The following is a 23181-nucleotide window of genomic DNA, read 5'->3' as shown; positions in this document are numbered from 1 at the left end:
ATTGTCCTACCACCATGTCCACCTCATTTATGTGGCCAGCCCAGATGCAAAAGGTGGGAAATAGGCTCTTCATTATGAGAGCAGCATCAAAGGCATATTGTAAAAGGGATGGGTATAGGGAGGGATAAAGAATAATAGCCACTTTTGCAATCAGTCTACCCTGTTACCTAGTTAGTTATCATGCCTAGTATATATTTTTCTTAGGTTTGAGATATGTGCTTTCATTCTAACTATTTGTTTAAAAATTTGAAACTGCAGAACCCCTTTGTAAATTTGGTTTTGCATTGTAAGTTTCCTGGTTTACAGTTCATTACCCAGAGCCTTTTGATTTTTCTTCAGCAGTATTTTATTTAGTTAAATAACTTAGATTTATCAGGTTTTTAAATTTTCCTGGTTTCCTCTTTTTCAGTTAATGTAGCAAAATGTTCAATGAAACCATTGCTACATTTTAATAAACACACAGAAAGGAATATACTACATATTTAATTGTTTTTATTCATCCTCAGCCTAGTTATGAAAACATTTGTGTTGCAGAAACATCTGGGATGCCAGTTTAGTTGTGGAGAGAGTATTCAGGAGCGGCAACAAAGAGATCACGGCGGTGAGCGTGCTGTGCAGCAGTGTCCGCCATTTGTATGGGGCCAGGGTGTGCCCTTTGTGGATGAGTGGGTTGTTTCGAGTTTCCTGGCCTTATAAACAGGATGCAGTGATAGTATTCTCTTATGTGTGTGTTTGCGTACTTGCCCAATACACTGTCCAATTCCTGGGGTAAGTCTCTGCTCTGACACTTACTAACAGGCGAGTAAATTTCTTAACATTTCAGAGCCTGATACATCACTGTAAAACGAGGGTGATATATCTCCTTCATAAGGCTCTTGTGAGGGTTAGAGTAAGTCCTAATACTTAATGTTGCTCAAAACTACTATTTAAATATTTTGTTTATATACCCAAAAGTCCACGGACCCAGTACTAATTTCCGTGTACTTACCTGGATTCTAGAGTACTTTGAGAAAGCATCTTGTAGAACTTTGTGTCATCATACATTCAGGTAGTAAGATTTGTATGAATGTGGAATATGAATGCAATTTATTTTAAGCTTTTTCTTTTTAAAATGGCAAAATATCACATATCTTTGCAACTCTGATACTCTCTAAGTTCACATTTCTAAGAATAAGCATGTATTTACGTATCATAGTACAATTTCATTTATATGAAGTTCAAGAACAGGCTAAACTGCTCTGTAGTGGTAGAAGTAAGAAAAGCAGTTACCTGCAAGATGGAATGACGAATGGAGCATTAGGGAACTTTCCTGGGTGTTGGAAATATTCTCTGTTGTGGTCTGGCTGTGACTGTATTAAAATGTAAAAAGTTAACAAGATGTCACTTAAGATTTGTGTATTTTACTGTCTGTAAATTATATCAAAGTCCAACCAGCATAGGAGAGGAGAGATGTGATGCCTAGCCCTTCACTCTGGTCACCAAGCGTGAATTGATGTAAGAAATATCTTTACTGTTTTTGAAGTTAAGGTACTTCAGAATTAACATATACATGCAGTTATGGATATACAGAGTATGTTTTCTATGTATACACCTTGTCACTGTTTTTAAACTTTCAAAATTACTTTTTTTTTTTTTTTTACCAGATTGAAAGTAGTGTTCCCTCCCAAATGCTGGAGTCAGTGCTACAAGAACTGAAAGGCTTGCAAGAATTTCTGGACAGAAACTCCCAATTTGCAGGAGGACTGTTAGGAAATCCAAAGTAAGAATAAATAGGATTTCTTTACTCATTTTCCCCTGAGGTATGATTCACATATTATAAAATCCACCCTTCTAAAATATACAGGTCAGTGGTTTTTAGTATATTTTCAAGGTTATGCACTCATTACCCATCACTGTCTAAATCCAGAACGTTTTCACCACGCCAGAAAGAAACCCTCTACCCGCCAGTAGACGCTCCCTGTCTTAGCTCAGGTGGAGTAACACGAATACCATCGGCCAGCTCAAACAGCACACATTTGTTTTCCACAGTCTGTAGGCTGGAGGTCTGAGATCAGGTGTAGCATGTTCAGGTTCTGGCGAGAACGCTGTTCCCGCTTTAGGGACAGCTGCTGCTTTCTGTGTCCTCACATGGCAGAGGCAAAATGAGAGCGCACGCCCTCTGGCATCTTCTTGTGAGGGTACTGATCTCATCATGGGGCTCCGCTTTCATGACTCATCGAAGCCTGCTTAGCTCCCAAAGCCCCCGCCTCCAAATACCATTACTCTGGGGGGTAGGGCTTCAACACAGGAGTGTGGTGGGACACAAACGTCTAGGCCATAGCACTCGTCCGCTCCCACTCGTCTCTTTGTCTCTGCGGAGCTGCCTCAGTAGTAGCTGTTCTGTGTATCGGGTGCAAGCCTCTGCATTGTAGTCCGTGAGAGGGGCCGAGGCAGGCTCCCTCCAGCTTGGCCCTGCTGACAGTGGAGGTTTTTACTTAGTAATATTGTCAGCCTATGATGTTAATATTTCAGCCTGTTGCAGGTTTGTCTTTTTTTTAATGCAAAATTTTTCCATATTTTGCCTCTTCAGATTGCTCTTGAATCATTTTGACCACAGTGTTTGATAGTTTCTTTATTTTCTAGTATCATCAGCCCTTCCAGGCTCGTTTGGTACAGTCCCCGCCATAGCCCTGAAATCAGTCATTTCTCCCACGGGCCCTGGTTTCTTTTGTAGAAAAGGGTGTTGGAGACTATAGCTAGGGCTGTTCGTTGCTCCTGGTTGAGCTGTATGTTGTTTTGGTGTTATTTTTTAATAAAACAAAATTGTGAGTTGTACTATTGTTTGGGTTCAGATTTACAAACACAGGGTATTTCACTGTCTATAAATTTTTTTAGGGTACATTTGTATTGCTTTTACCCTAAAAAACCTTATTTTCAAACAACATTGACATAACCACCTATTTGCTTTCTCCTACAATGTCCCCATTATAGCTTTAATAGTCTCATACTTTTGACATTAAAAATCTTAATCTGCATTTCACTGAATATCGGTTACCAAATAGAAGCTTCTGAAAGAAAGTTCAACAATCTTTTCAAAATGCTTTTCTTTACTCATTTCCCTCAGTGGTCAGTATTTTCTTACAGCAGATTCTTTGCTTTTTATTTTTGTCCTAAAGTTTTCTCATATGTGAAATGGAATTCTTAATAATACTTACCTACAGAATTATTGTATTAAATTAAAGGTGCAGGCAAAAAGCAAGTGCTCAATAAAAAGATGGTATTGTTATCATCCATTTACTCAATGAAACTTTAAGCATCTAAGAAATCACAATGCTTCCAGTTTAAAATATCATTGATTTGCCAGTGCTATTTCACTAATCTACGAGGGAAGAATATTTACAACATATTCCAGTTCATTTATATGAAGTATCCAGAAAAGGCCAATTTAGAGACACAGAAAGTAAGTCAGATGGTTGCTTAGGGTAGAGGTGGGGGGAAGAGGAAGTGGGAACTGACTGCTATTTGTTGAGAAACTGCAGGACATACAGCAGCAAGGAAGGGACGAGGGGTTGTATGTGCAGCAAATGCTCAATGACACTGTGAAGTGGGAGGTGTTCTGAAATTAGACGAGGTGACAGTTGTGCAGCCCTGTGAGTTGTGCACTTTAAATTGTTGGGTTGTGTGGCACATGAGTTATTAGATCTCAGTAATGCTATGAAAGACACACATTCTGGACTTGTGTTTTAGTACCACTGCCAAAGTGCAGCAGAGGCTGACGGGATTCATGCGTCCGGAAAATGGAAATACCCAACAAATGCAACAGGAACTGCAGAGGAAATTTCATGGTAAATTGTTACTTCTGATCGCTTAAATGTACGGGACTGTAGTAAAGAGTTTTATTAGTTGCATTGAACACAAAGCACATCTCTCAGTAAGATCTAGTTTGTGGTAACAATTTTTTTTTATTAAAATATTTGTGTGATTGAGAAAGGTGGGGCAGTGTGGATGGATGTCATGTATTCCGTAACTTTCAGCCCTAAAACTTTTCCCTTCCCCCTCAGAGCACATGATACACACCTTTTTCAATGAGTGTTTTATTGTAAAATAAACATAACATAAAATTAACCATTGTAACCGATTTTAAGTGTGTAGGTTAGTGGCATTGAGTGCATTCACATTGTGCAAACATCACCACTCTCCATCTGCAGAACTTTTTCAGCTTCCCAAACTGAAACTCTGTACCCCATGGAACGACAGCTTCCCATTTTACCCTTACAAGTCCCTGACAATCGCCATTCTTTTTTTTCTCCTAGCTCTGAATCATAGTACCTCCTGTAATTGGAATCATACAGTGTTTGTCCTTTTGTGATTGGCTTATCTCACTTAGCGTAATGTCTTCCAAGTTTATCCGTGTTGTAGCTCATGTCAAAATCTCCTTCCTTATTAAGGTTGAATAATAGTCCATTGTATAATATCACATTTTGTTTATCCATTCATCCCAGTGGATACTAGGTTTCACCTTTGATGTATTTTGAATAAATTCTGCTATGAACATGGCTTACAAATATAAATTTGACTCCCTGCTTTTAATTTTTTTGTTATATGCCAAGAAGTAGAACTTCTGGATCATGTGATAATTCTATTTTCAGTTTTTTTGAGGAACTGACATACTGTTTTCCTTCGCAAACGCACCATTTCTCATTTGCACCAGCGGTGCCCAAAGGATGTCAGCTCCTCCACATTGCGCCAGCTATTGTCCGATGGCTTTTATGCCCATTCTGATGGGTGTGAAATGGCATCATTGTGGTCGGTTTGCTTTTTACTAAGGATTAGCAACACTTTTTTGTAGAGTTAAAAATGTGAATCAAATTTTTCTTGTGTTTTTTTCCATTATAAGTAGTAGCAACTAAAGTTAGTAAGAGTAAGAGGAATCAAAAAGTTCTCATAGTCATCAATTATCCCAGATATGAATTGGAATAATAATATATTATTATTTAAATTTTGCCTGTAATTCAATTTTTTTTAAGTTTGCTTGTCTTCTATTATTTAAGCCAATTATTCTGGCTGATTGAACTTGGCTAATTAAGACCCAGCCATTTACTTTTGTTCCAAGATACTTTGTTCCCTTCTTGCTGGCTCCTGTTTTCTGTTCACTATTTTGTATGTTCTTTTTTCAGTACTTCAGTTGGGCCGTAAGCCTCACACTGCAAGCACAAACAGGTGTGTTCAAATTGCAGGCAATATTCATTGAAGTGACTGCTTTATAGAGCAGTTTGGTGATAGCTAGGAAAAGCTTAGAATGCATATATACTCAAAGCCAGCAATTCCACCTCTAGGTACACACCCTAGAGCAATCTGTCAGACTTTTCTCTCACAGTAGGAAATACATTTTACGTTATGACTCAGATATTTAAAAGCATACACACACAACTGAAACAAAAATTTAGGAAATAACTACCTGTTTTACACTCTAATATTTTTTCCTTTTTTATTCTATTTTATTTCCTCTTTAAGGAAAAAAAGCTCTCTTGACTGACTGAATTGATTTTATGACTCACCAGTGCATTCTAATCTAGGGTTTAAGAAACTCAGTCCTAGAGAAACCCAACTGCACTTTCCGGAAGACCATTTTTATGGATATTTATTGCTCTTGTTTTAGTAGGAAAATGGAAAAAAATATAAACGTCCTTCAGCTGGACTGTGTACCTAATTGTAGTATACTTACATGGTGGAACACTCAGCAATTTAAAAAAAATGTATTAGATTTACATGTATCAGTATGGATCGTTGGCAGAAATGTAACTGATGGGAAAAAAGCATGGCATAAATGATCTAAAAACAAATTTTTTATTGTTTAACTGTACACACACACAAATGCACATGTATATAATTGTGAGAGGATGAAAACACAGATTCAACAACTTGTGCTCATAGTCGCCTGTGCTGGGGGGGAGGCGAATAATGGCAGTCTCACCTTAATAGCTGGTTTTATTTGAGGTAAAGTATTGTTTTACTTGAAATAAAACAACCTACGTCATTTTATAAAACTTCATTAACTGCATTTTGTAATTAGAGGCTCAAGTGAGTGAAAAGATTTCACTTCAAGCAATCCAGCAGTTGGTCCGAAAATCATACCAGGCTCTGGCTTTATGGAAACTTCTCTGTGAACATCAGTTCACTCTCATTGTAGGTGAACTGCAGAAGGTAGGCTGTTTTAGCTGAAACCATACTGTTAATCTTATGCTTCATTTTTTTTCTTTTGAGTGAACTTTAGTCTTACACTGTGGTCCGGGAGGGGATTATTTGGGGAAGCATTTAGGCTCTGATAAAGTTACGAAGTTATAGGAAGATTGCACTGAAGATTGGGGGATTCCTCTACAGATTCCTCTGTAGTTTGTCAGAGTCACGAGGTTTTACAATGTTTGAGAGCTTTGGCTGGTATGGGAATGAAATCTTACTTTGCCAGAAATACTTTTTGACAATAACTGGGGTTTTTTTTGTTTGTTTTTGTTTTTGTTTTTTTGAAAACAATAGATTGCAAATTTTATGTAGGCTACAGGCCCTTTTGGGAATCTGATCAAACTATCTCTTTTCACCCTCAGAATGCATACAATCATATACATAAATTTTTGCATGTGATTTCAAGGAGTGCATCAACCTTAATTAAACATTCATACTTAAAAAAAAGATGTTTCCCATTGTGGGAGATGTTTCCCATTGTGGTCTGTATTTATCTTGCTGTCCTCATTTGAATCCTTTTAAACAGTAATGATAACTTGCACTCATCTAAATATTAGACAGATTTACTTTAGGGGGAATGTATTCCTACCCATTATTAATTTGAACATTTTGAAACATACATGAAAATAGAGCAATACTACACCTAATCCTTATATACACTTGACTGGTATTCAGCATTTTCAAGATTTTATCAACTTGGCTTAATCTATCCTTTTTTTTTCTTTTACTTCACAGAATTATTTTAAATTAGATCCAGACATCATGTTATCTCATTCCTATGTAGTTTAGTATGTACGTCTTTAAAAAGATGGACATTTCCTTGAGTAGTAATGTCATTATCACACTCAACAATATTAACAATTCTTTGTTAGCATCTAAAATAATGAAATCTCTCTGATTGGCTTAAAAATATCTTTTTACAGATTGGTTCATTCAAATCGCATTTTAAACAGTTGATTCACTCACTCATTGAATTTTATTGTTATGTCTCTTACATCTCTTTCAGTTTAGAGCTATTTTCCCTTGCTATTGCCTTGTAGATACTGGGTGATTGATCCTGTGGAAAGCCAGCGTTCTGAGGTTGTCTGTACCTTTCTCGTAATTAACTTGTTTCTTTATTCCCTTCATTTTCCTGGGAAATGGAAGTGAAGTCTACAGAAGCTTGATTAAAGTCCAGGTCCATGTATTTAAGGAAGTATGAAATTGCTCCATAGGTAGTGGTTTGTATGTCAGACTGTGTTCAATAGGAGACACAGGAGGTTTGCTTGTCCCACTCTCAGTGACTCTAAGGTCGACTGCTGGATTCAGATGGTAAATCTAACCCTGCCATTGGGACTCTCCACCAGACTTTCCTTATCCCTTGCCGTTCATTGCCTGAATGGCTTAGTTCATTTAGGGTTCCAAAATGGTAATCTCCCAAATCTGCTTTCTTTCATATTAATACAATGTCCTCTTACCCGATTGGACTGTTGGTTACCCTGAAATGTTTAGTTCTTGACTTTTAAGTACAATTTTTAAGGTTAAAAGGCATTCCCCTAGTTCTTTTCTGTAAAGTCCAAAGAGTTGTGTTATCGCTGATTTTATTTCTTTTAAACACATACTTAAAAAAAAACCAAACCAAGCTAAAATGTTTAATTATGAAAACCTCTCCATACCAGGTAGAATACATTTTAGTGGGTGATAAGCATAATGTAGTTGTTTTACCCTATGCATCTTTTGGGGGATCCATCTTCAAAGCTCTGTCCCTTGAATCACAATTTTTATGCTTAAGGAATGCAAATTATATAATAGTACAAAAGCTTGGACATAGTATATTTGCTGAAATTTATTAAAAAATACCAGTCAAATTGCTAAGCAGAGTATTTTACTCTAATATAAATTACAATTGCCTCAGTAATTTAGAACTCTATTTTACCAAGCAGATTTGTTCAAAATGAGATTAAACTTCAACATTAGAAGGCCTTGAATAACAGAATTCTAACATTTTAAGAAAAAAACAGAAACCCAAGATGTTTTAATGCAGCTAATTGATTATTCTTTTCTGGTTATAACTAAAGTCGGAGACCTGGCTGTAATTTTGGCTTTGCCTGGGCTTTACCTTCCTTGTTTGTAAAGTGAGAGCTTTGAACTAGACGTCCTGTGGGTTCTTTTTCAATTCTGTATGATTCTATGATAATTTCAAAAGTGTCTTAGTTTGTATAGTTTTAGTATATTTTCTCTTTAAAGCTATAAATTCCATTCATGTTTTGGTTACATTATTAAAGAAATTTTATTCTGTGTGGAAATGATATTCTTACATATTTGATAGAAGAAAAGTTTTTTTTACACTCCTAGGAATTTCAGGAGCAGTTGAAAATCACCACCTTTAAAGATCTGGTAATCCGGGACAAAGAACTGACTGGGGCATTAATTGCTTCCCTCATCAACTGCTACATCCGAGATAATGCTGCTGTTGACGGCATTAGCCTGCACTTACAGGACATCTGCCCACTGCTGTACAGCACTGATGACGCGGTCTGTTCCAAGGTAGGGTGCTCGTCAGCTGCTTGCGTGTTCCCTACAGAAGAAGAGGTTCCGTGGTGTGCTAAACAGCACGCCAGAGGTGGAATCAGGAGCCATCTCTTTTTACTCAGTGTATGACCTTGACAGGTTGCTGAACCTCTCCTGGCCACAGAATCCTCATCTGTGTAAGAAAGGGGTGGGAATACATGATTTCTTAAAAGTTTTAAAATTTCTTAAAACTTAAATATGTATTTAAGTTTTTCATAAAGAATCTTTGATGGTATTTCTAGGCCGTATTTAAAAAGACGATGGTTTGCCCTGGCTAGGATGGTTGCTCAGCAGATTGAGCACCAGCCTGAGAGCCTAAAGGCTGCAGGTTTGATTCCCTGTCAGGGCACATGCCTGGGTTGTGGGCCAGGCCCCCGGGGGGAACGTGTAAGAGGCAATGGATTGATGTTCCTCTCATGCATCAATGTTTCTCTCCCTCTCCTCCCTCCCTTCTCTCTCTGAAAATAAATAAATAAAATCTTAAAGTAAATAAATAAAAAGACAATGGTTAAATATGCCTCTCCTTAGAAATTATGGAAAATCTCTTAAAACCTAAAGTAAGTCTGTAATGAATCGGAGTTAATTGGGCAATTTTTATTGATCCTTTCCTACAGGTGGAAGGAATTTAAAAAATCAGTATCACGTGGACTGCCTGCTGACCAATAAAGTATTGACTAGGCAAGAGATTTACCAGACAAAAAGCTATCTTGCTTAACATGTTTGTGAGAGGAAGTAAGAATAGCTAGGATTTTTTGGTCAAAAACTTTTCTGCCTAAAATTAAGAAGAAGTAAGTTGGTAGAGTTGTTTTTATTATTGATTATAATAAACCAGATGTAAATTTAGACATCGACTAAAACTTAACATTGACAGCATCATCTTTGTGCTTGACTTTATATCTATCTTTTTAAGTTCTTGTCATTTCTACTTCAGGCAAATGAGCTGCTCCAACGTTCCCGACAAGTTCAAAATAAGATTGAAAGGGAAAGGATGTTAAGGGAATCACTGAAAGAGTATCAGAAAATCAGCAATCAAGTTGACCTTTCCAATGTTTGTGCTCAGTATAGACAAGGTGAGAAACAAAACATTCTTCCTTCTTTTTTTTTGTTCCAAATTACTTTATTTGAAGGAATAGCACAAATGAGAGCCATAAGTGGGTGATTTGGTACAAGTTATGGGAAAGGGAAAGGTAACCCTGACATGCATGTGCTGCTTTGGTGACCAGGGCTGTCCCCACCGCGGCGGTGGGAAGGTAGCCCGAGGCTGAGCTCTGCTCACTGTGTCCCAGTGTGTGCTTGTCACAGAGATGCTCTGCCCCACTGGACTTGGGCCCCAACCTGCGCACGTTAGTCGTATAGGCACCCAGTGGTGTGACGGGTTTCACCTGCTCAACCAGGTGGTGAACTCAATGAAGTCACACAAATGAGGGTCATTTTTTTCAGTGGCCAGTTTGTACAAGCCCAATCGTGATTGTTTCACACTTATTTGAAGTGTGATGCACAATCCGTTGCATGCAGCCCATTCTCCCAGTCATCGCGGTCTGGTTTCTTGATATCCTGGAGGAAGATTCGGCTACCTCGTTGGTTCTGCAACTTCATCACTTTCTCAGCATGTTCCATCTCCTCATGAGATTGGTGAAGAAAATACTTGGCAAAGTTCTTCAAAGCCACATCATCACAGTCAAAGTAGTAAGACATGGACAAGTAGACCAAGGAAGCGTGATCTCCAGGTTGATCTGGTGGTTGCTGGTGGCCTCCGAGTCCTGGTGGCAGTTCTGGCGCACCTGTGAGGTGGACATGGTTGCCATGATGGGCAGCTGAGGACAGGCAGCTTCGGGGCACTGGAGCATTGGCAGGGGCTTTGGGGTGGTCCTAGGCCCTGAGGCAGTGGCAGAAGGATGGATCTGGGTGGCTGGCTGGGATGGGGGTCAAGCACCAGGTTCTGTTCAAGCGCTGTTGAAGCCGGAAACCACAGCAACTCTCAGTGAAGACTGTCCTTCCTAACTTCTTAATGAAGGGGACAAATGACTGTGTGACTAAAATGAGCTAGTGATGAAGAAGAGCCTCTTCCCAGAGGCAAATCTTCGCCAAGTTCATTGGCTCAAGTATATGACATAGGAAACTCATTCCTTGTGTTTCACTTTGTGGTGACTGTGCTGGCCTCTGCAAAAGCTATAGTGTCTTTTTATATCTTCAAATATGTCGCTTTTTACCATTGGTGTTTGAGTCCTGGTTCAGTTAAACTACTATCTTTATGAGATTGCTTGCCGGGTTACATTTAACTTTAAGATGCTTAAAAGCTTTTGTTTAATTATCAATATATTAGCTGTCATAAAATATTACCTAGTCAAATTTAAAATTACTGTAAAATTAAATCTAACATAATATAAAAGTAATAACTCTTATAAAAGGTAATGTTTTAAATCCCAAGACTTTTTTAACAACTAACTCTAACTCTCCCGTTTGTTTCTGTTTTTGTTTTTTAAGATTTTATTTATTTTTAGAGAGAGGAGAAGGGAGGGAGAAACATCGATCAGCCACCTCTCAGTCCCCCCCGCAACCGGAGACCTGGCCCACAACCCAGGCGTATGCCCTCACTGGAAATCGAACCGTGTCCTTTGGGTTCGCAGGCCAGTGCTCAACTCACTGAGGCACACAAGCCAGAGCATCCTGTTTATTATTTTAAATAGAAAAGTCTTTTTCCAGTGAAGAAAATATATTTAATAGCTGCCATTTAGTCATGTCAGGACCTTGTTCTTTGGGGACCTTGTTCTACAGTAAACTCATAAATATTTTATGATATTGTCATCAGGGTTACTAATGTGCAATAGAAATCGAATAACATTTCATCGGTATTTTTATAAGCCAGATAAGAGAAAACATAGCCAGCTTAATAACGAACCTTACGTCTTCGTCCTTTGTGTTTCCCATCAGTGCGTTTTTATGAGGGTGTGGTGGAGCTCTCTCTCACGGCTGCTGAGAAAAAAGATCCTCAGGGTCTTGGACTTCACTTCTATAAACATGGAGAACCAGAAGAAGACGTCATAGGACTTCAGGCTTTCCAAGAGAGGTGAGTTTTATTGCACTAGCAGACTTGTCTTTGGGTGAAGTTTGATTGATAGTACTAGGGACATAATATTTCAAATACCACCCATATAAAGGTCAATTATGCTTTCACGTTTTTTAAAAAATCTATGCTTTCACTTTAAAGTGACTTATTTTATTAAAAGCCTGTATCAGGATTATAATTCCTTGCCTATGGATAAAATTTTCATCTGCTAAAAATTCCTAAGTACTTACAAATGTTTTAGAAGTTGCTTCTGTGGTTTTTCTGAGACTTTATTAATGTCAATTTTAAATGAGATAACTTGGAAACAAAACTGGCTTCTCCCCCACCTCCTGATCTCTTCTTCTTCTGGGTGAAGTAGTTTATTTTAAAGGATGATTTTAAAATGTTCGCAGATTAGTAGAGACAAAAGAAGTGAAGTGCTATATCCATAAAGGAAATACATAATCTACCTAAGACACGGTTTTTGTTAATACATTCATTTTTATGACATTACCCTTTTATGTTTAACCAAATGCTTCCCAAACCTATTGAAAAATTATATGATCTCTATTATTTTTAATACCAAATATATGCATATATTTATTCTCCGAAATAGTCTTTAAATGCTTGTATTTAAAATTAGGTAAGATAAGTCAGTTACTGTCTAATTAGTGTAATTGTTCCCTTCCCATTCTTCTTCAGATTAAACAGTTACAAGTGCATTACAGATACACTTCAAGAGCTGGTAAATCAAAGTAAGGCTGCTCCTCAGTCTCCCAGTGTACCCAAAAAACCGGGGCCTCCTGTGCTGTCGTCGGATCCCAACATGCTGAGTAATGAGGAAGCAGGACATCACGTACGGGACATGGCATATTTTCGTTCTGAAACACATTGTGCTTAGAACTTCTGTGTGGTGGTGGTAGCGTGATCATCTTGGGAAGGATAGTAGCTCATAGAGCATTGAAGGATACTTGATTCTTTCCAGGGGCTAATAAGGCTCAGGGTTCATGATGTCCGGCAGCAGAGCCTTTATCTTTGCTAATTTTTCCTGCTTTCTTTATTTTAGTTTGAACAAATGCTTAAATTGTGTCAACGATCCAAAGATGAGCTCTTTAGTATTGCCCTTTATAATTGGCTAATACAAGCTGACCTTGCAGATAAACTGCTACAGGTAAAAAATGGTTTCTTATTCCAATATTGTTAATTTCTATAAGTAATGTAATAGTTTTTCCTAGGGTACAAAATAGACCATTGCTCCAATTTTCTTGTTATTTATCAGCCAATTGGCATGTTTATATTGTGGGGTGGGAATCACTGGGTTGTGAACTAGGGGACCGGAACTTTGTTTCAGCACTGCCATTAAGTCGGCACAGCCTTCACATGTCTTTTCACTCCCTAGTCTGTGTTTCTCTGTCTGTCAAATGCATAGGTGGCCTTTGATCATTTCAAGGATGCCTTTGAGCTCAGACTTTAGGACTCAGTAGCTGTGTTCTCAGGGTTTATTAAAAGATTTATAATTGGATCATAGTAAATTATTTTTATCAGCCTAATGTAACTATCCTAGCAACTCTTTCATCAACTGGGGTAAAACAAAAAATCATTTGTAATGAGAAAATTGCCTTGTATCTCTTGTATCTATTGTTGGATTATAATTTTGCTTTTATGCTCATAAAATAGGGCACATCTATAGTTATCTTTAAAGTGTTACCCTTACTATGTAAAGAGCAAGTGGGTGGTGAGAAACGTTCTAGGTGCCTGTCCAATTTCCAGGTCACTTCCCCATTTCTGGAGCCACATCTAGCCCGAATGGCCAAAGTTGATCAAAACAAAGTTCGCTATATGGATCTGCTCTGGAGGTATTACGAGAAGAACCGAAGCTTCAGTAGTGCCGCTCGCGTCCTGTCCAAGCTGGCTGACATGCACAGGTAAGGCAGTGTGCTCGCCGTGCGGGTGTGGTGGCTCAGCTGCATCTGGGTACATCGGATTTCAGAATGCAAATGAGACTCCACTCAGGTTCTGCATGTGCAGGGTTTTTATGCTTTTATTTGGGTTTATCTAAAGTTTACCGTTCTTTCTGTTTGTTTTGCTTTTAAGAATGTGTAGGAGATTCTAAAAGAATGCCTAAGGCCCTTTTTATTCAGACTGTCTTCTAAATCCTTTTCTCTAAAATATGTCTTTAGATTCTTCCCACTAATGACAATTAATTGCTATTCTTGATTAAAAGGACAAAAACTACTTCTTAAAGGTTTTAAATGTTTTACCAATTCCTGACTAATTTTCTCTACCCTGACATTGGGTTAAATTACTGCCAAGGTCTTGGAAGATTATCAAGAATCCTGTTAAAGAAAACATTGGGGTTTCTAATTGGATTATCCTATCGAACAGACAATGCAATAAATTAGGGCATGCATGTGTAAAGCAAATGTGTTCCTGAAAGTTAGAGAACTTACGAATATTTCATAACAAAAAATTAATAACAGCTTTAACAGGAGAAAGATTACTATTCAAGGAAGGAACACAGAAGGAAAGCCAGTGGGGTGAGACAGTGAACCAGGGGGCAAGTGGAAGGAGAGGGGGTTGAGGTGAGGGAGGGCTGTTGGACGGTTTTAGGAAATCGTGTGATAGCGGGTTTTGTTTTTACATGGTCACTCTGGCTGCTCTGTAGGAGATCAAGTGTAGTATTGGCCATGTCGAGGCAAAGAAATGAGGGATATGAGAAACAATAAAGAATATTCTTAATTTAATTTTAGAAGAATCCAAGTTTTAATATCCTGAACTAAAGTTTTAAAATAGGAGGTAGCTTTTTTGGACATAAACATGTCTTTCTTTATTTTTTGCCTTAAATTGTCTGTTAAATTCTCTCTTACTAGAAATCGTCTAACAATTTTTTCAAGTTTCAGGTGGCTTTTTATGTCCATTTGGTATAAAATAGTACATCATAATTGATGTGTTTGTATCTTGGGACCTTAAGAATTCATATAAATAAAAACGAGTGTTTCTCCCCCCAGCACAGAAATTCCACTTCAACAGCGACTAGAGTACATCGCTCGAGCCATTCTTAGCGCCAAAAGTTCCACAGCCATTTCCTCAACAGCTGCAGACGGTGAATTCCTTCACGAACTGGAAGAAAAAATGGAAGTAAGTGATGATACTTAAGCTATGTTCACACTGAGTACCGTATTTTTTGGACTATAAGACACACTTCTACCACCACCCCCCAAATTTGGGGGGGAATGGGGTGTGTCTTATAGTCTGAATGTAGCTTACCTGGCTCGCAGGGGGAGGGCAGTGGAGCGGGGTCACAGGAGGCAGGAGCAGGACCACATTTTTTGCTTCAAAAAAAATTTTTTTTTTCCTATTTTCCTCCTCTAAAACCTAGGTGCATCTTATGGTCCGGTGCGTCATATAGTCTGAAAAATACGGTACTTTCTGTTTTTCCTCTAGTAAACGATAGGTCTGTAGCAGTCAGTATTATTAATTCTCGTCTCATCTGCCTGTATTTTTCATTTTTCATATTTAGATATAAATCATGGAAAACTAATCATACAGCATTTGGGTAACACTATGGTTGTAATTTAAACCTTTTCTCTATGGCACTTCTAAAGGTTTTTCCCAAATATTCCAACATGATTCAGATTACATCACATGCACCATTTCTTCTGGAGTAAAGGAGACTAAACTGCCTTAACTGAGAGACCCCAAAAATGTATAATGGTCCCAACACAAAAGCTTATTTCTCAATCGCAAAAATCCAGAGTGGGTATTTCTGGTCGACAGGTGGCTTTCTTCCACTTGGTTGATTTTTGGGACCTAAGTTTTATTTTCTGGCTCTACTATTACCTTTGGCCTTATTTTTTTCTTCATTCAGAGGGAGGAAGGGAAAAAAGCATGTAAGAAACACATACTCTCTCTTAAAAACCTCAACTCTGAAGTACTTTCACTCATGGCCCTTGGCAGAGAAGTTAGTCTTATGTCCACACCGCCCTGCAAGGGAGGCTGGGAAGTGTAGTCTAGCCATTCGTCTGGCTACAGCCATGGGAGGAACAGCCAAGGGTGGGCAGTAAAGACTCTGCCACAGTACGTTTCCTGGGAAATCTTTTATGTGGTGATGGGGAGTTGCTAGTCTGTTATGATATAAGTCTTTATTAATATATTAACTTTAAGAAACTTAAAGTCAGGTACTAGCGGTCATTTCTTTGAGTATCTATTGATTTTTCATAATGAAATCAACACTCCCTTTTGTCTGTCCACACCAGGTTGCTAGGATCCAACTGCAGATACAAGAGACACTGCAAAGGCAGTATTCCCATCATTCTTCTGTACAGGATGCAATTTCTCAGCTGGATTCTGAGCTAATGGACATAACTAAGGTAATAAAAAAGCAAGTGGAATTCCTACAGCAGTCAAGCAATCACCTAATACCTACAATTCACGGTGGGGTATTTTGCATTTTATTTTTTGTTTCATAGGGAAGAGTAACCTATCTCCACAAAATAAGATCAGCCATCCTTGGCAGCATGTCACTGGGCTGACAAATCACTGCTGTGGTATTTGCGTTAAGAAAGACTAACTAAGTTTCTCTTTCCAGGCCAGTAACTGTCAAGAATCTATCGGCATCACGTGGGGCTTGGTTAAAACTCGTGCCAGCTATTTTATTGCCTTGCTTCTTTGTCTTGAAAAAGTAATAACTTGGCTTAGCTCTCCAAGCCTCTCGGTACCTTTCTGAGCAGTTCTTTCTTCCGTTATCCTTGGGCGTGGCTTTAGTGTCCTTAAGCACCCTGAGATATGTCCGTGTTCCCATGATCCTTCCAACCCTGCTTTAGACAATACCGACTCTGTAACAAAAGTCATCGGGACGTCTACCAGCCAAGAAAAAAATGCACACATCTTAAATCTGCTTGCATGGAGTTAACCATTCATTCACCGCTTTAATCCAGAGTTACGACCAGCTCTACACATCTTATATTTTTGTGTCATATTTTAGGAACTTTAGATAAAATCTTTGGTTTTTAACTCTCAAGTAGTATCTCACTATTAATTTCTGGACGCTGACCGCTGGTTGGGTGTATAATGTTGATATTTTCTCCTACAGCTTTATGGGGAATTTGCTGACCCATTTAAACTTGCAGAGTGTAAACTTGCAATAATTCACTGTGCCGGTTATTCAGACCCTATATTGGTGCAGACCCTTTGGCAAGATATCATAGAGAAAGGTAAGTGTCCGTTCCCCCTGCAAAGATATATTTAGCCCGTGTTACTTAGTGACTCGGTAGAAGAGGAACACAGGCTGCTGGAGGCTCCCGTATCCAGGGCTCATGAAAATTGTCTGCTCCTACGTAGAGGGTACGTGGAGGGTGCCTGGACATAGTGGAGGGTGGTCCTCTGGAGAACGAGCCCAGGCAATATTGGAGAGGACTCTCAGAGCGTATCAGTTTGGGGTTTGCATTGCTTACAGGAGACCGAGGCACTTCCCTCAGAACCCGCTCACACTGTCTTGGTGAGATGCAAGCATCAGAGACCAGCAGACCCAGAGGGGCCTCTCCTTCTGTTAATGTGAATGTTGGCTCCAGGGCATTTTATTCCTTGAAACAATAAAGTAGTCCATTTAAACTCTTCACCTTAAAAATAATTGGGGTCTCTAATGGCACGTCTCCGTCTTACAGAACTGAATGATAGTGTGACGCTGAGCTCTTCAGATAGGATGCACGCTCTTAGTCTGAAGATTGTCCTCCTCGGCAAAATTTACGCCGGCACACCTCGCTTCTTTCCCTTCGGTGAGCGGTGACCTCAGGCACTGCCCTGGGTTTTTTTCTTTGGATAGTTTTCTTCATTGACATGGAAAAATAATTATCTTCAGAGCAAAATCATTTCTTTGTTGCTATTTAGCAGTTTAATTCTACCTCCAAAAAGAAAGACCTCCAAAGAAGAGCAGAACTTGTTGATGAATAGTTCAGTATAGAACATTCTTTGACCCTCCGAGTTATGTATCTGTCTTGGGATAGTGTAGACTGTCAGACCACAGTGATAATATTATTAGTAACCCTGTACGTATTTGTAAAGAAAAATGGCTGGTGTTTTTGTGAATGATTGATTCACACTCCTTTGTTATATTGAGGGCATGTTTTTCCTTCAAATAGTGGGCAGTTGTCTTAAAAATGTAATGTGCTAACTGTAATTGTTATGTAGGCAACTGTAATTATTATAAATCATTTGCCAACCTATCATGTTTTCTTCCGTTGTGAAACAATAGAATCAACATAAATACACTGATAAAGCAGAATGTAAACCACTTTGTGTTTTGGAAAATATTGAGAAACGTGATCATACCCACAACATATCATTAAATTCTGTACACATCAGGATACAAACTCATTTACCGACCATCTCGGATTTAGTATTTATTCCCTGAACACGCGAAGAAATAAAACTGTTATAATCATACCCTTATTTCTTATAAACACAGTACTGTCCTTACCTGCTATGCTATTTCATTGATCAGAAAAATAAAGAGCAAATACATGTATTTTATAAGTATATGAAAGTTGACAATCTTCATAGTAAAGAGGCCACATTCTACACAATCACTTTTGAGAGAACTTCTGCTTTGACTTGAATTTTTAATTTTGGACTCAGAAAGGTTGAGGGTGGAAGAGGTCTGTCTACCTTTCTCTGTCAGTCTGTCAGCAGCAAAGCAGGACGAGATGAGGATTTTACTCCCTGTCCAGAGTCGTCGTGTGCTCACTTGCAGGGGATATGCAGGCTCAGCGGCAGCGTTTTCGGTGATTCTTCCTACTCAGGGGTGTTCACGTCGGTCAGTCTCAGACTTTGGGACTCATTCAAATTCTCATAAATTTGTGGGAATTTGCATGTTACTGTTATGATCTTATTTATGATATGGCAGTTAGTAAAAAGTAAAAATGGGTTAGCACACTAAAATGATCAGAACAAACCATTTGTGAGTCTTTGGGAAGTGCATTTTAAAAACATTACTTAATATGTCTAAATTCAGGATGCAGTAGCCTTTCTTGTCTGAAAAGCTGTTAAATCAAGGATATATTAATGTGTTAAAGAAATATTATCAGTGTTCTCTCCAATAGTGGAGTTGTGAATGGTCTCTTTTTTTATTGTACCTCCCTATATTTTCCAAATTCAATACAATGTAGTTTTTTCCTAATAGCTTTAAAGTATATTAGGGCAACATGGATTGGCTGCCTCTCACAGGTACCCCAAGCAGGCACTGGGCTGCAGGATTTTGCTGACACACAGCACGCCCCCTGTCTGGTGTTGGGTAGATCCTGAGAACTCCCTGCATTTTTGCCAGTGCGAGCAGTTGTCAACTTAATGGGGGGAAAACTGCCTTGAAATTCGGGGGAGCTTAAATGTCATTTATCTTTCACTTCTTCACTTTGTCTCAAATAAGTACTTGGTTTTACTAAAAGAATTTCAAGAAATTATTTTTGAAAGTTGTTTTTTAAAGGATTTCCCCTTATAAACTGCTCATTTATGAATAAGGCCTACTTTTTAATATCAAGTGTTAACAACCCTACAGCGACAACAAAGAAATAGCAGTTACGTGAGGTGACAGGTGTGTTATCTAACACGATTGCAGCGAACATTTTACACTGTGTGCATCCCATCGTCGCGTTGCACACCTTCCCCATACACACTGTCGCGTGTCGGCTGCGTCTCAGGAGAGCTGGGGAAAGAGTGGCAACCCTACGTTCTGGCCCTTTGTCCTCCCCAGATTTCGTCGTGCAGTTCTTAGAGCAGCAAGTGTGCACTCTGAACTGGGATGTGGGCTTCGTCATACAGACGATGCATGAGATCGGAGTGCCCTTACCTCGGCTGCTGGAGGTATATGATCACCTGTTCAAGTCACGGGTAAGGAGAATACTAAGTCAAATAAAATCATTCATTTGAAGTTACGTTAACTTTTTCTAGACATAGGAGTGGTTTATTCTGATTGCATGTTTGTTAAGTCTCTCATCATCTAATAGATCAGAAATTTGCTTCATTGATTTAGTGTCAGAAATTATAAGTCAGACTTTTAAAACCAATAATGAGAGGGGCTTTGCTGAGCATCATGACAAAAATCAAATACTACTTTTTAATATTAACATATGTTTTAGTCTTGGAATAGGCTAAATGCATTACATTAAGAATCATCATGTACTTTAAAAGAACAAAGTAGCTGCATTAATTGCAACTTCCTCTAAAACATACATGCTTAAAGGTCTTTCTCACCGTATTGAACCTCCTTGGACCAGCAATTTTCAACCTTTTTCATCTCACAGAAGATGTAAACTAATTACTAAAACACCAAAGAGTATATTTTTTGTTGATCTGACCAAGAAAAGGGTATATTACTGATGGAGTTACAAAAAATAAATAAATAAATAAATAATAGTAACTACCTACCCTTTTTGCTCCAAAGTGACTTTTTAAAAAATGAGGTGCCTATATTTGTACATAAGGATTTCTGACCAAGAATTAACCAATCAGACATAACTTTATTGTGCCACGTGACCAGTGAGATGCAACTCTATTATGTGACCTTTATATATATGTTGAGACAGGGCATTCACACTGGACAGCTGTTGTGTTGTCTGTTGTCATTTTTGTATTTGACAATCTAAGAGAAAGGTCAGTGCCCCTGACTGAACAGTCAGGTATTGCATGTTTTAAAAGTTCTTTTGGCACACCGGTTGAAAATTGCTGTTTTTAGACTCTAAGTTGTAATTTTTATTTTATCTGCCATAAAAGATCAAAATAAAACCTTATTGAACTAAATTGTGTTGCTTATAGTAGCATCATCAAAATGCCCATAGTGTTTTAGAAGGTACCTGTGTATCTCATTTAAGCCTCACAACGAGCTTGTGATGGAAATGAGCAAATAGTAGTATCCCCTCTTCTATCCATCTGACAAGGGCGGAGATGTTAAGTAACCTGCTCAACACATGTGGCTAGTCACAGGTGAAGACAGAGGTAGAATTGAGATTCTATGACTATTAATTTAGTCTCTTATTTACAGTATCAGACTACGTCTGCAGAGGTTCTCAGTAAAAGTGATGTCCCAGATAGTAAGAAGAGGTGGATTTTTTTCTCTTACCTCTGGTCCTAAACAGGAAATGTACATGCTCTACAAAGTAGATTGGTATCATCAAATATTCCTCATAAATAACATCACACTGCAGTTGTGAAGATTGTTCAAATATTAATCATAACCAGATAAGAAGTTTAGTAACACTTAATATTAAATAATTATTTTAATGTCAGTAAATTTTGCTATGGAGTCTTGATGGCCGTTTTAACTAACATGAATGGTTGAAAAATCAGTTGACACAGTTTGCCTTATAACTTCCAATGTATATTTTCTTAATAGGATCCATTCTGGAACAGAATGAAGAAGCCACTGCACCTTTTGGATTGTTTACATGTACTATTGACAAGATATGTTGAGAATCCTAGCCAGGTTTTAAACTGTGAGAGGTAACTATGAATTAAATACTGCATTATATAGGGAAAGCTTTTAAGTGATTCTAATAAATATCTGGGTAACAACTTTGGACAGAATGGGGAGAGATACTGAAATTATAAAGGAGTACAGGAGATTTAGGCTTTTTATGTTAACAATAACTATTTGAATGATACTAAGTGACATGTATGTAAGGTTAGAGTTTTTTCTATTTTTCAACCGTTATGCAGAATTCTTTCTACAAATGAAAGGATATCATCTATGAATTACTTCTAAACTCCTCTTGCTTTGAATTAGTGATCAAGGGCAGTTCAATTATGAATTTGTGATATTATTGGCCATCTTAAGGTACATTTGCTTGAAAAGGCCAAAAGCGTGTAAATAATTTAATATTAACTTAAGGAATCATCCTTACTGCCTCTTCATTCTAATAATCTTCAAAAGAAAAATGGTGGCTTTGTGGTAATCCGTCTACCCCCTGAGTTTCCTCCTCTTTTCATTTGTTTGCCACATACCTAATCACATCATCCTTGCCCGTCCGAGGGAGCATGAGGTCAGCGGAGGTTGGAGGGGAGTCCTGTAGAAAGGAATGTTGCGCACATGGAGGCGGTTGATCTGGTGTCCTTTTCTCCACAGGAGAAGATTCACAAACCTCTGCCTGGATGCCATCTGTGGGTATCTGGTTGAGCTGCAGTCTATGAGCTCTTCCGTAGCAGTGCAGACCGTCACGGGGAATTTTAAATCACTTCAGGCAAAATTAGAACGGCTTCATTAATTGCTGTGATGTATTCTTTCCCATTCATTCTGAACTGTAAAATAAAATCTCCTCTGGGTCCAGATATCAAGTGCTCTAACTCTAAGAAATTAAGACAATTTTAATAGAAATGTGTTTTTCATAAGTGGCTAGTATCTACAAACAATGCATTTGCCAGATGAATTCTTTTTTTACTACTGCTTTGTTTTATGATCAGGTCAAAAAACAACTAAGATTTTTTAATCCTCTTATTAACACAAGGATAAGGAATATTTAGAAACCCTTATTTTGAATTTTACCGCAGGCTGAAATTTTGAATTTATAGTATTCATTTTTAAATTAGTCCAAAGGTGGTTGATATCAAAATTTAAATAGGCTAGCTGAGCAGTCATTCCCATAATACTGGATTCTACAACAATCCTTAAAAAAGCAAACATACACTGTCTCTTAAAACTTCTTAGGTGTTGGGTTTATCCTTGGAAAGAAATTTCCTCTGACTACTAATGATGTCAGTTACAATCCTTGAAGAGTAATACATACCTGCTTGTTTTTTGAGCAGGTGATACACTTATTTAACTAATAGTCTATATCCTGAAAACCTATACAGGGAGATAACTGTGTTTCCTGGTGTCTGCCTAGTTCTTTGGCCTTGTGACTGCTGATTTTGTTAGAGCAATGGTTCTCAAAATGTGTACAGCAAACCAGCATCATCTGGGAGTTTGTTAGCCATTCAGATTATCAAGCCCATTTCCACACCTGCTGGATCCATAATGTGGGGGGAGACCAGCACCCTGAGCTCTAACAAGACCTCTGGGAGCACGCTGGTCTTTGTCAAGATTGGGGACCACTGCATTCCAGGTCACAGCCAGTCTGTGCACTGAGCTCCCTCTCTGATTGCTCCTCCTCCCTTCCCCATGAGTGACCACAACCTGCAAGATTTACCCAAGACACCCAGTATGTGAAGCAAAGCTGTTAGTAGTGTAGTTTTCAGGCTTTAAGAAAATTGGACTAACTAAACCAAGGGCCCGAAAGTCATGGCAGCGGGGAGGGAAGAGACAGGGCGAGAATGACCAGGACTAACTGAAAGTTGGGAACAAGGTTCCTTCCTTCTGGCTTTCATGCTCCCAAGAGTGATTG

At 38.4% G+C, this 23181-nt stretch overlaps 1 protein-coding gene across 1 annotated transcript in view; it reads left to right on the top strand.

Moving 5' to 3' along the window:
* NUP155 (nucleoporin 155) overlaps positions 1 to 22129 on the top strand; it is a 52831-nt gene extending 30702 nt beyond the window's left edge. Inside the window, exons 19-35 of the mRNA XM_024578493.4 lie at positions 535 to 601; positions 1644 to 1759; positions 3727 to 3824; positions 6053 to 6183; positions 8554 to 8745; positions 9701 to 9839; positions 11701 to 11836; positions 12518 to 12671; positions 12882 to 12986; positions 13586 to 13740; positions 14824 to 14953; positions 16072 to 16185; positions 16908 to 17028; positions 17479 to 17589; positions 19560 to 19696; positions 21198 to 21304; positions 21927 to 22129. Coding sequence (XP_024434261.2) covers positions 535 to 601; positions 1644 to 1759; positions 3727 to 3824; positions 6053 to 6183; positions 8554 to 8745; positions 9701 to 9839; positions 11701 to 11836; positions 12518 to 12671; positions 12882 to 12986; positions 13586 to 13740; positions 14824 to 14953; positions 16072 to 16185; positions 16908 to 17028; positions 17479 to 17589; positions 19560 to 19696; positions 21198 to 21304; positions 21927 to 22065 — 2152 coding nt within the window. The 3' untranslated portion in view covers positions 22066 to 22129. The remainder of the gene's footprint in view (positions 1 to 534; positions 602 to 1643; positions 1760 to 3726; positions 3825 to 6052; positions 6184 to 8553; positions 8746 to 9700; positions 9840 to 11700; positions 11837 to 12517; positions 12672 to 12881; positions 12987 to 13585; positions 13741 to 14823; positions 14954 to 16071; positions 16186 to 16907; positions 17029 to 17478; positions 17590 to 19559; positions 19697 to 21197; positions 21305 to 21926) is intronic.
* The last annotated feature ends 1052 nt before the right edge of the window (positions 22130 to 23181 follow it).

Source organism: Desmodus rotundus, chromosome 1 (genome assembly GCF_022682495.2).
Source record: "Desmodus rotundus isolate HL8 chromosome 1, HLdesRot8A.1, whole genome shotgun sequence".
Lineage (NCBI taxonomy): Eukaryota > Metazoa > Chordata > Mammalia > Chiroptera > Phyllostomidae > Desmodus > Desmodus rotundus.
The sequence above is the reverse complement of the archived record's forward strand: the minus strand, read 5'-3'. Positions and strand labels throughout refer to the sequence as shown.